At 40.8% G+C, this 12789-nt stretch overlaps 1 protein-coding gene across 5 annotated transcripts in view; it reads left to right on the plus strand.

The window, feature by feature from the left end:
• Positions 1 to 1650: 1650 nt before the first annotated feature.
• Positions 1651 to 12789, plus strand: part of MORC4 (MORC family CW-type zinc finger 4) — a 73581-nt gene continuing 62442 nt past the window's right edge. For 3 of the 5 annotated variants that reach the window (XM_036017057.1, XM_028522606.2, XM_028522607.2), the window contains exons 1-3: positions 1651 to 2040; positions 2163 to 2235; positions 8237 to 8369. In XM_036017057.1, coding sequence (XP_035872950.1) covers positions 1939 to 2040; positions 2163 to 2235; positions 8237 to 8369 — 308 coding nt within the window. In that variant the 5' untranslated portion in view covers positions 1651 to 1938. Of the gene's footprint in view, positions 2041 to 2162; positions 2236 to 8236; positions 8370 to 11136; positions 11292 to 12789 lie in introns of all 5 variants that reach the window. The other 2 variants (XM_036017056.1, XM_036017058.1) reach the window with 2 other exon arrangements.

The following is a 12789-nucleotide window of genomic DNA, read 5'->3' on the forward strand; positions in this document are numbered from 1 at the left end:
ATTTACAATAGCCAGGTGCTGGAAGCAACCCAAGTGCCCATCAGTAAATGAATGGATCAAAAACGATAGTACATTTACACAATGGAATTCTATGCAGCAGAAAGAAAGAAGGAGCTCCAACTTTTTGCAGCAGCATGGATGGAACTGGAGAGCATTATGCTAAATGAAATGAGCCAGGTGAGGAAAAACAAATACCATATGATCTCACTATTAACAGGAACCCAATCAACAAAATGAACAAGCAGACAAAGTGTAACCAAAGACTGAAATTGAGAACAGGCTGACAGTGACCAGAGCAGAGAGGGGAGGGAATTTCAGGGGAAAAGGGTGAAGGGTTTGCAGGAACAATTATAAAGGACACGTGGACAATAATATGGTGGGGTGGAAACAGGGGAGGAAAGTGGTGAGGGCTGTGATGGTGGGGAGGGGTGGTGGGAAAAGTCAGAAAACTGTACTTGAACAACAATTTTTTTTAAATAGAAGAGATACAAATATACAATCAACATTTGAGAGAGATTCAGCTTTACTGGTATTGGAGAAATGCTAATTAAAACAATAAGGAAACACTATTTTTATTCAAAACATTGGCAAAAAAAGATTGGTTAAATTAGACCAGTGCCATCTAATTCTAACCATTTCTGGGGAGGGGGCAAATCTCCTCCCAGAATTTATTAAGTATAGAATTAAGCATGTATTGAGAGAAAACATGATATTAGACACAGCAATACTCTGTAGAAATGACAGTACCAGTAATTAATGATCTGTACATGAGGTTGTCTGAAGCAATGCTTTTTGTATTATCAAATAAAAGTTGAAAACAACCAGAATTATCATAGAGGAATGGTCAAATTATGGTTCATCCATATTAGGGGACATTATATTTTTTAAAAAATTAAGAAAAATTATTTTTTTTCTAAAATCAAACAGTGTGTATTTAATAGTGTAAAATTTAGGAAGTACAAATAAGAAATAAGGGGGGAAAATCAGAATTCCAGATCTGGAGAGGTTATCTTAGAGTATCTCATTTCAAGTGTTTCTCAGTGTGTGTGACTGTGTGTGTGTGTGTGTGTGTGTGTATGTCGGCATATGTATGTATTCGTTTTTCCAATACTTCATTTACAAATAAAAAGGTATCACGTTACACAGTACGTTGTAATCTCTTGTTTTCTTCATTCCCTCATGAAAAATTTCCACATCAATATTCAGTCTGTAACTTAATCCCTATGTTGGGGTATTTAAGTGCATTCGACCTTCTCATTTTATAAACAGCCTATCTCCAGGCTTGCAAACTTTTAAGATGATCTGCCAATTGCCTTCTAGAAAGTTCTGGGTGTTTACAGAGGCATTTGAGCCAGAGTAGTCAGAATACTTTCCCATCACGTGAGCCTGCTATTTTTGCTATCTATCTAGATAGCATAGGGGGCTGTGGTCTGTAAAACTTGTAAGACTGGTCTTATCCTGCTGGTTAGTCATGCAGCCCAACTGAGACTCTGTTCCAGAAATCCCTACACCGTCTCCCTCCCCTTGCCTGATTCCCTCTTTCCCGCCCCGCCCCACGCACCCGCCCTCCTCCCCGCACGCTTCCCGCTGGGCGTTCTGGCCTATGACAAACGCCAAGAATTAATTAGGGGCGGGGATCAAGGAGCGGCTGTCAGGAGGTCGCCATATTTTTGTACCGCCCAGAAGACTCCGGGCTAACCGTGGGTCTGGAGAGGTGCTAACAGGGCGGGGCTGCGGCTCGGTTTGCCGGCCTCAGCCCCTCCGGCCTGGGACAGGTGGCTGGAGCGCGCCCAGCCCCCGCCAGCTGCGAGTGAGAGGGAGGGAGGGCGGGCCCGGGACAGTCACCGCCGGCCGCGAGTGCGAGAGAGTGAGCTCCAGACCCGGACCGCCGGGCGACTAGTCCAGAGGCAGCAACCGAGTATCGTGGCGGCCAAAAATATGCTCCTGTACCGAAGGGCCCCCGCGGGCCCTGGCGCGCCAGGCAGCGGGCTGGCTCGTCCAGGCAGCGGCCCTCAGGCGTTTGGGATCCGTCTGAGCACGGTAAGTCAGGGATCCTAGGGGCCTGACCCACGCACGGGCCCCGGGGATGGGGCGGGGGGTTGCGCGGGGAGGGCCCTGTGGGCCGAGGCCTTACGCCGGACCGGACCTTCTCTCGCCCCCAGATGAGCCCCCGCTACCTACAGAGCAACTCCAGCAGCCACACGCGACCCTTCAGTGCCATCGCGGAGCTGCTAGGTGAGTGGCCAGGGCGGGCCTGGCCTCGATCGCCCAAGGCAGTGGTGCCAACGTGGTGCCGGTGCCGTAGACGCTAGAGGATTGTGTGGAGCGGCGCAGGGTGGGCCAGAGCTGGAGTGGGGGCGTTGAGACTGGCCCCCATTCCACAGGCAGAAGAGGCGGACGGCTTTCTACCCCGGGGCGAGATTCCTCGAGTAAAGTTGAGGAAACAAGGTGTGTCCAAAGAGTTAGGACTCCTGGGAGGTTTTTCTCTCTGCCTCAGGATGTCCCAGTCACTTTAGGATAGCTTAGTTAATAATCGAAAGGACATCGGGCCCCTAGGCAGCTGGGCTCCACAGGGACCGGCTACTGACGAAAGATGCCAAGCTACCAAAGTGTAATTGTAGTGAACACAGTAGGCTCACGAGGAAAGGTCCGGAAAACGGAGTTCTTTAACTTTGGGGGCCAGAGAATCTGGGAATGATGGGACATCTCTTATGAGATGACACGAATGCACTTGGCTCTCTGCGACAGCGGAGGGCTGGGTACGTGGTCCAAGAGCGCCCTCACACTGCTGGAATGAATACGGACCACTTAACCTCTCCTGTCCTTCCACGGATGTTTGCTTTTAAAGCATTTCCAGTTGATCCCTTGAAAGCAAGTACATCAGTTTTTATAGTAGTGTGTTTAAATACTGTGTGGAAGGCAAAGAAAAGCATCCCTGGGTAAATTGCAGCAGCGTACAGACCACACTATAAATGTTACAAAAATACTTAAAGGAGGGAGAGATATTTATGGGGCAAGGTTTGGTTTCAGAGTTCCCCAAATGAGCCCCAGTTCCTAATTAAACAATCGCTGTGGCCATGCAGTGTGAGTTATCTTGGGCAAGAAGTCAGTGGACAGCAGGAGGAGATGGTCAGGAGAGTAATTTGGAAGGGTGACAGGGAACTTTGATGACTACTTTGACCATAAAACAGAATGCTTACAACAGAATGCTTACGAGTGAAGGGGAAAAAATGACAGTGACACCTTCTGAATCCTAGAGAACAAGAACTATATCTTTAAAATTTTGCACCATGCTTTGAGTGAAACTGCACAGTGGAATGAGATCTATGTGCATATAACTCAAAAAAAGAAAAAGGGCAGGAGAAAGTAACAATTTTCTTAGTGGAGAATGGGAGACAGATGTGTTTTTCACTCAGCTCAGCTCACAGTGAAGCTGTGCAAAACCATCTGTATCGACTGTACACTAAATTTTATGGGTGATTTGTAATTCTGTATGCATATGACTTTTTTTAAATCATTAACTTAACCTAAACCTGGCCTAAGATGTCCCATGTGAGTACAAATTTTTATGAGTATTTCATATACACACATATACACACACCTACACACATATATACAAACACAGAGATATTAAAACCAAATCACAACTATTTGTGGTCATATTAATAACAGAGAAAAGGGAGGCCAAAGTGTTAACTGGTAATCCAAAAGTTTCATTGTAGGTTTTCCTTCAACAGTTTTCTCCGCCTGTGCATTGATTTTCTAGTCTATCATCCATTGGATATTTATTGAGTACTCACTGTGGGCAAGGCCACCGTGGTAGGTATAAAAACGTATTCCTCTAGTAAGGTAGATAAAATATGTACAAAAGGTTTATGATTTGTGTAACAACAAAATAAAAAGTGACATATCAGTAAAGGTATACACATTGACTGCTTTGGGAGTTCAGTTGAGAGAGGGATGACTTCCAGCTTACCAGGAAGAGGAGGGTTAGGAAGAGCTTTGTAAGCATGACATTTGAGCTGAGATTTGAAGGATTAGGACATGTGGATATGGGTGTGGGGAGGGGAGGGCATCCCAGGCAAAAGTAACAACTGCATGAACAAAGGCATGAAAAACACTGAGTAGTTGAGTTTAACAATAGTGTGAAGTTCAAAAATAGTCCAAACTCTAGATCCTTAGAAAGTTTACAAAGAACTTTCACAAATACATTTTTAACTTTACCCTTTGAGGTAAATAGTATTGTCGTTGTAGTTCTCATCCCTATAGATGAGGATACAGAGGCTCAGAGCATTTAATTGACTTTTCCAAGGTCATATGAGTTACATATGTAGTAGGTGGCAGATCCAGGTCTTTTTTACTCCAAGTACCAAGTAGAAGATGAGGTTAGAATGGCCTGGTGGGACCAGGATGTGACTGGGAGGCTTGGATATTTGGCCTTTTAATCTGAAGTTTTTGGAGCAGGAGAATGTCATGATGTGAGTTGTGCGTCAGGAGTTAATCTTGCAGCAGTGTATAAGTTGGATTGGCAAAGAGAGAGACATGACTTTAAAAGACTGCTGAGGAGTTCATCACAATAATCGAGATAAGAAGGAATAAACTCTGTAAACTAAGAAAATGACAATGGGAATAGAAATAGCAAGATCTGAGAGAGCTTAGGGATGTATAGGATAAGAGAGAGGGAGGGATATAAAATGACTTCTGAATTTCAAACTTTTGGTCATTTGAATTCTGATACTCTGTGTGTGTGTGTGTGTGTGTGTGTGTGTGGTTAGAGGAGGAAGAATAGCTTATGTCAGAAGATGATGACCTTAATTTTAGATGAGAGAATACTTTTAGATACTTGAAGGATTTCTGTAGGGCAGCAGCTTAGCCCTGATAATTTTAGGAATCCATGTAGGCCATCCTTCTGGGACAGGAGAAGATGGGGGACTTCTGAAGCACTACCTCAAAGCCATCTCCCCAGTGGAGATAAGTGGGGGTGGAAAGAGACTTGACTTGGGCTTGTCATACACAGTACAGTGTACAGATGATATGTTACAGAATTGTATACCTGAAACCTGTATAATTTTATTAACCAATGCCACCCCAATCAAATTGGTTCTTTCTAAGGATTTTATTTTTTTTTAAATTTTAGAGAAAGGGAGGGAGAAAAATATCAATGTGTGATTGCTTGTTGTGCACTGTCTACTGGGGACCTGGCCCACAACCTAGGTATATGCCCTGACTGGGAATTGAACTGGTGACCCTGTGGTTCTCAGGCCAGTGCTCAGTCTGCTGAGCCACACTAGGCAGGGCCAATTCAATTAAAAAAAAAAAAAAAACGAAAAACCGCTATCTCCCCACTCAGCAGCCTGTCTCTTGAGGGAGGCTGTCATGGGACAGTTTCTCATTGCCCTCTAGGTTCTGATGAGGAATGAGGGTTCAGTTACAATGCTTTTTTTTAGAAGATCAGGGAACATATGGACCAGGCTAAGGAATAAGGTAGATTGCCTGTAATCTGGTTTTTCATGTTCTTGCCTAAGTGGTAGGTAAGGAGAGGTAAAGATACTGTCCTCCCAATAAGGGTAGAATGGGTCAGGTTAGAAGAGATGAGACTCCTTGGGATCTGGTAGCACTTGAGATTGTGTGGGCCAGATTAAAGGACAAAGACCTCTCAGGATCTGCTAGTGCAGCTCTTGCCTGAGTAGTGGGAGAGAAGTAGGAACTCTCATTATCCTGCTTGTTCATGAGGCTGGGTGGGTTGGGCCATGGGAGAAAATAGATTCCCTGGTATCTGGCAGCATACATTTTTGGAAGGTTAAGCAGCAAGAGCTAGGATTGAAATCAGCCATAAGATCGGTGCTTTGTTATTATTATTTCATTTGTTGAAGCCAAGTGAAAGGCCACTTAAAACTGAAAGTAATTGCAAAACTGAATTTAACTGCTATGACTACCTCACTGATCTCTTCCCTGCTATTCCAAACTGACTCTGGCCTCTTGCATGCTCCTTCTTCTCCTACTCCATCAGCTTCCAGCCAAGGGGATAAAATATCTAGCTGCTCCTGGTAGCTACCTTGTACCTCTTAAAGTGCCTCTATTGAAAACTCTGGTGTGTTCCTGTAAAGAAGCACCTAGTAAAGTTTGGACAAAATTTGCAGTAAAGAAGGGAAAAGTAAAAGTTATTTTAGAAAGGGCTGCAAGCTGATTTATTGAATGCACTGCTGTGTGAATACGAAATTGGAATTAATATGTCACATGTTTGAATCATGAATATTCAAGTGTTAGAAAAAATTTCTCTACATGCAAAGTTTTTAAGGTAGACATGATGTCCTGTTAGTTGACAAGTTAAAGGTATCATTCTCAATGGCCCTGACTTTCTGCCAGCAGGAGTGACTGATATGTCCTAAAACAATTCAAGGCCTGCTTGCCAAGAAGTTTCTTAAAACAATGTGGGCAACTTCAAAATGCTGAATCCTTCTGTCAGTGAAAAAAAACAAACCTGTTGGCCTCTTATACAGAGTAAAACATGTATTTCTAATAAAGCCATGCTTGCACATCCAATTTATAATTCCTGCCAAAGTTGGCCCACTTGATCTGCCACATAACACAGGGTTTTGGAGCCATTGAGTCCTTCAAGATTGACCCCATTCAGACCCTTTAACCCCCTTCTGAGACTAACAGTGATGCCGTACTGCTGTTATGACTCTTTCGGGGTACCATCAGTGACAGTTTTATCACTGATTCTGGCAACATCATTGTGGCCCTTGATATTAATCTGTGTCTTGTTTTATTTTACAGACATTTCACACATCCAAGTGGTTATAACCTATATTGTTAATTGTATTGTAAAAATTGATATTTTGAATATGTGTAATACTTCTCTTGCTTGTTAGGGATGTTCCCAGTGGAGAAATCCCACAATTTGAGTAGTGGTAATGGGGCCAGTATACAGCCAGCTCCACACTGGATTGCTCAGCCCAGCCACCATGGTTATCAGTAAAGCAGTATAGGCTGCTAAGGAAAGGGAAATGGGTGGAAGGGAAGAGCTCAGTCTTCCCTAGTAGAAGGGAAGAACTAGTAGAGACAGGAGTGCTTAAGGAACCTATCCAACATATTGCATGAATTGCCCTCCCACTCAGGGCACCAAGTCGTAATGAGACAGTTGCACCACATATATCATCAACTAACAATTGTGTAAACTGGCATAGACAAAGGCTCACCTTGGGTTTGTGAACATGGTGCATATGTTAGAATATGGTTATATTTGCTGTATTTAGAGTCTTAAATAATTAACCTATTATGAAAATTAACTCAGGAGGAACTGTGAAACATTCTCTCTATGTTTTTTTTACCTTAATTCTGTGTTCTCCATTTAATGAGGGTTGGACAGCCTCAACTTTAAGATTATTACAGAATACGTAGGCAGAATCACTCTTTCTAAGCAAGCCTGTTACCATCACTGGGATCTAAACAGGCAATTAAGTGTTCTGATTTTAACCTCTAACTCTTTTAATGCCTCCTAGGCTATAAACAGGGATGGTGATAATATCCATGTTCTTTTAAAAACAAAATTTTTTGAGGGTAAGGGAGGGAGAAAGAGAGAGAGAGACAAACATCCATGTGCGAGAAAAACATCAGTAGGTTGCCTCTCACACACCCCCAAATGGAGACCTGACCCGCCATCCAGGCATGTACCCTGACTGAGAGTCAAACCAGTGATCCTTTGGTTTGCAGGCCAGTGCCCAATCCACTGAGCCTCACCAGCCAGGGTACTGTGTTCTTTAACAGAGGAGGATGCAAAAAAAAGTAGAAAATAAATTTTTCACAAGCAAACTATAATGTGTGTAGTATGCATCTATTTGTACCAAAATTGTGATTTAGCTCTTCTCCAGATCCACCATTTACTGTGTACATTCATAGGCAGTAAAGTGGCTAAAGGACAGGAAGTAGTAAGATGAAAATAGAGAAAAATGCTTTGTATACAGGAAGAGTTATTTTTCTCACAGACTTTGAAGATTGAGGGGAGAAAAAGCAGTTTGCAGATCAGACATTAAAATCAACTTGTAACTGCCTCTGCCATCATATCTATTGTTCCCTAGTATGTGCACTACCATCAAGGCTTCCTGATCACCTTCTGGGACATCTGTGTGAAGGAAATAAAGGACATTTTCTATGTCTTAGGGGCACTGAACTAGAGATTTTAATAGAATGTTAGAAAAAGAGGTATAATATCACAGATTTCTACGTTTTGCAGATAATGCTGTAGATCCAGATGTGTCTGCCAGGACAATCTTTATAGATGTTGAGGAGGTCAAGGATAAATTTTGTTTGACCTTTACTGATGATGGATGTGGAATGACACCTCATAAATTACACCGAATGCTCAGGTAAAAATGTCTTCATTCTTTGTCTCTTGTCTTGAGTTCATGAACAGTAGTTAAGGCTTAATGATTTTCTTTAATATTTTACTTTCCCTTTATTCATTCAACAAATATTTATCGAGAGTCTATTATGTGCCAGGGTATTGGTTATAAAATAGACACTTTTTGCTCTCACAGAATGTACAGCCTCGCTGGCAATTCAGACAGTTAAGCAGTAATCATAATAAAAATGATAAATATAATGATAGGAAAGTATAGAATGCAATAGGACAAGTCAGTAGGGGAACCCAATCTAATCCAGGAGGTCAGGAAAAGCATCATAGATGAAGTGATATTTAAACTGAGATCTAAGGGTGAGTAGTAGAATTTAGGTAAAGGACAGGGGGCAGGGGATGAGAGTTCAGGCAAAGATAAGAGCAAGTGTAAAGATGTGAAGGCCATCACTGGTCTGAGACCTTCTCTAATTTATATTCACCTAAATTTACTCTTAGATTAGAAGTATTGGAATTTGGATGATCTTTGGATTAAAACTATGAATGTGCCTTGGCATAATCAAGCCCTATGAAAGATAAATAGAAGGCATTTATGAATGCAGTCTTTGAAGGTTTTGCAGTAGAATTTCAAAGTCAGGAAATTATCTTTTCCAGCTGCTGAGGCTGGTGATATAGCAGTTCATCTAATTACTTGAAAAGGTTTGCAATTGAGAATGTAAGTTTGTACTTCATTATATTCACATGTCACTCAGCGAAAGATGAGTATATTCTTAATTCTTTCCTTGTCTCTTCCTTTTTTAGCAGATGAGATTGATTGCTTTCCATATGGCTTCCTGAGCTAGTGTGTGAAGAATGAGTAACAATGGAGGGTTTCAATGGAGGAGGGAAAGGGCTTCAAAGTATCAAAATAGAAAACATTCATTTTGTTGTATTTCTCTTTGTAGATATTCTAATTCTGTAACCCTGTTTGTAGGAAAATCCCTTTGATCCATCAAAGAAATGAAATGAAATTTGGGTGTAACCAATTATAAATTTGGTTATGTTTTACCATTCAGCAGTCTATGTACCTTGTGTACCTTCATAATTAGAAGAATGTTTGAGGACATTATATCTAGAAGTGATATAAGAATGTGGCCAGTATGTTGGTGAAGTTATGGAGCTGGCCCTATCTTTTAACTTTTATCTCCTAAAATTAATATTTTATATTAATGTAAATACAACTCTAGATGGGATGGAACCAAAATATGTATGTGTCTAATTCTATATGTGCTAGTTTTTTTTCTAAATCACATACCTTCTTACTGACTCCTTCCAGTCACACATTATACCAATGATGTGGGTGTAAAATAGTGGGCTCAGCAGATGTTACCACTTTCCATTTTGCCTGTGGAAGTACATTTGTGAAAGTTGGCCCGTATAGTTATTTCCAAGGTAGGAGAAAGAAGGAGGATGGTTTCAAAATAATTGCAACAATTTTTGTTATAGATTCATTCAACATATTTTTACTGAACACCTATGTGAAAGTCACTGGAGATAAAGTGGTGAACCAAACAGACATGGTTCTTGCTCTCAAGGGGCTGACAGTCTAGTGAAAAATATAGAAAAGGATTGACTAGTACTAATATAGCTAAATAGGCTATCCCACCTAGTGGTAACTGCCATAAAGGAAAAGTACAGTTTCTATGAGAGAATATAATGGAGGGATCTGCTCTAATTTATGGACTCCAAGAAGGCTTCCCTGAAGAAATGATGTTTGGGTTGAAATATGGAGGTATGCGTCATTCATTTAAAGTTTCATTTCTTTCCTAAGGAACAAAACAGAGCTAAATAGGCAGAAGCCTTTTAGACATAGCAGGTTTTTTTTTTTTTTTTTTGGCATTATCATGTCAACTATGTCTTCCACTAATCTGAGCTAGAAAATTGTTCCTCATATTTAAAAAATAATTTTAGAGAATTTTTAATAAACCCTGGTTTATGTATATGTGCTGGATTTTATTTCTGATTTTATCTTAAAACAAACTTGAATCTGTTTGAAGGTCCCATTTATTTAGAAGAGATCATTTAATCCCATCGTAACATCTACCCAAGGATTACACTTACCACAATTTCTTTTTTTATTTATTTTTACAAATTTATTTATTTTTAGAGAGGGGAAGAGAGGGAGAAAAAGAGGGAGAGAAACATCAGTGTGTGGTTGCCTCTGGTGTGCCCCATACTAGGGACCTGGCCTGCAGCCCAGGCATGTGCCCTGACTGGGAATTGAACTGGTGACCCTTTGGTTCACAGGCCCACACTCAGTCCACGGAGCTGTACTAACCAAGGCTCTTTTTTAAGTAACTGAACTTCAGAGGTACCTTTGCAAGTTATTGTTAAGTATGTTAATTTTTCTGTTATTGGTTTGGGGGCATACTACTTTTATATTTGGAAAAATAATAGAGGTGGTTATACAAACTTATTAAGCCTACAGAAATTCTATTTGATTTGTAACATTTTTATTCTTTTTTAATTGTATTTTTCATTGAATATTATTTTGTGTTAGTTTTAGGGATACATAGTGGTTAAACAATCATATACTTTACAAAGTATTCCCACCAAATCACAGTACCCAGCATACACTGTTGTTTGAATATTATAGACTATATTTTCTATGTTGTGGTTTATACCCCTGTGACTATCGATTTGTATTTCTTAATCCCTTCACCCTTTTCACTTCCCCCATCCTCCCTGTGTTCTCTGTTTCTATGAGCGTTTCAATTTTCTTTGTTTATTTTGTTCTTTAGATTCCAGATATAAGTGAAATCATATGGTATTTATCTTGCTCTGACTGACTTAGGTCGCTAGCATAACAAAAAGGAGCATTTCTATACCTGGAAAAGGATTTTGGGGAGCAAATCCAAGAAAATCTCAGACCCATCTCAGTACCATCCTTATTCAGGTACCATTCAAATTCCTCAATGTCACTGCTCCTACCAGCTCTCTCACTATACCCTGCCCTGTTACTAATTTCTGTTCTGGGCACACCCATTCACAGCTTTTTTTTTTTCCTTTTAAATATATTTTATTGATTATGCTATTACAGTTGTCCCATTTTCCCCCCTTTATTCCCCTCCACCTGCCTTCCCCCCCTTAGTTCATGTCCATGGGTTGTACATATACGTTCTTTGGTTTCTACATTTCTTTTACTATTCTTAACCTTCCCCTGTCTATTGTGTACCTACCATTTATGCTTCTTATTCCCTTTACCTTTTCCCCGTTCTCTCCCCTCCCCCACCCCACTGATAACCCTCCATGTGATCTCCATTTCTCTGGCTCTGTTCTTTTCTAGTTGTTTGCTTAGTTTGTTTTTGTTTTTATTTTTTTAGGTTCTGTTGTTGATAGTTGTGAGTTCGTTGTCATTTTACTGTTCATATGTTGATCTCCTATTTCTTAGATAAGTCCCTTTAACATTTCATAAAATACGGGGTTGGTGATGATGAACTCCTTTAACTTGACCTTGTCTGGGAAACACTTTTTCTGCCCTTCCATTCTAAATGATAGCTTGACTGGATAGGGTAACCTTGGATGTAGGTGCTTGCCTTTCATGACTTGGAATACTTCTTCCCAGCCCCTTCTTGCCTGTAAGGTTTCTTTTAAGAAATCAGCTGCTGATCTTATGGGAACTCCTTTGTAGGTAACTGTCTCCTTTCCTCTTGCTGCTTCTAGGATTCTCTCCTTCATTTTAATCTTGGGTAATGTAATTATGATGTGCCTTGGTATGTACCTCCTTGGGTCCAACTTCTTTGGGATTCTATGAGCTTCCTGGACTTCCTGGAAATCTATTTCCTTCACCAGCTTGGGGAAGTTTTCCTCCATTAATTGTTCAAATAAGTTTTCAACTTCTTGCTCTTGTTCTTCTCATTCTGACACCTCTATGATTCAGATGTTGGCACTTTTACAGTTGTCCCAGAGGTTCCTAAGCCTCTCTTCATTTTTTTGAATTATTGTTTCTTCATTTTGTTCTGGTTGAATGTTTATTTCTTCCTTTTGGTCCAAACTTTTTATTTAAGTCCCAGTTTCCTTCCCTTTACTGTTGTTTTCCTATACATTTTCTTGACTTTACTTTTCATAAGCTTCACTTTTTCCTCTATTTTGTGACCATACCCAACCAATTCTGTGAGCATCCTGATTACCATGTTTTGAACTGTGCATCTGGTAGGTTGGCTATCTCTTCATTGCTTAGTTGTATTTTTTCTGGAGTTTGCTCTGTCCTTTCATTTGGGTCATATATTTTTATGTTGGTACACCTGTTACAATGTAAGGGGCGGAGTCTTATGTGTTCACCAGGGCAGGGCAACCCTCTTTGCTGCATGTTGGCACTGTATGTGGGGGAGGGGTCCAAGAGGGAACAATGCAGCTTGCTCAGTTTTTACTGGCTTTCCGTCACTTCCCTGTCT

The sequence above is a fragment of the Phyllostomus discolor genome, chromosome X, assembly GCF_004126475.2.
Source record: "Phyllostomus discolor isolate MPI-MPIP mPhyDis1 chromosome X, mPhyDis1.pri.v3, whole genome shotgun sequence".
NCBI classification, from domain to species: domain Eukaryota; kingdom Metazoa; phylum Chordata; class Mammalia; order Chiroptera; family Phyllostomidae; genus Phyllostomus; species Phyllostomus discolor.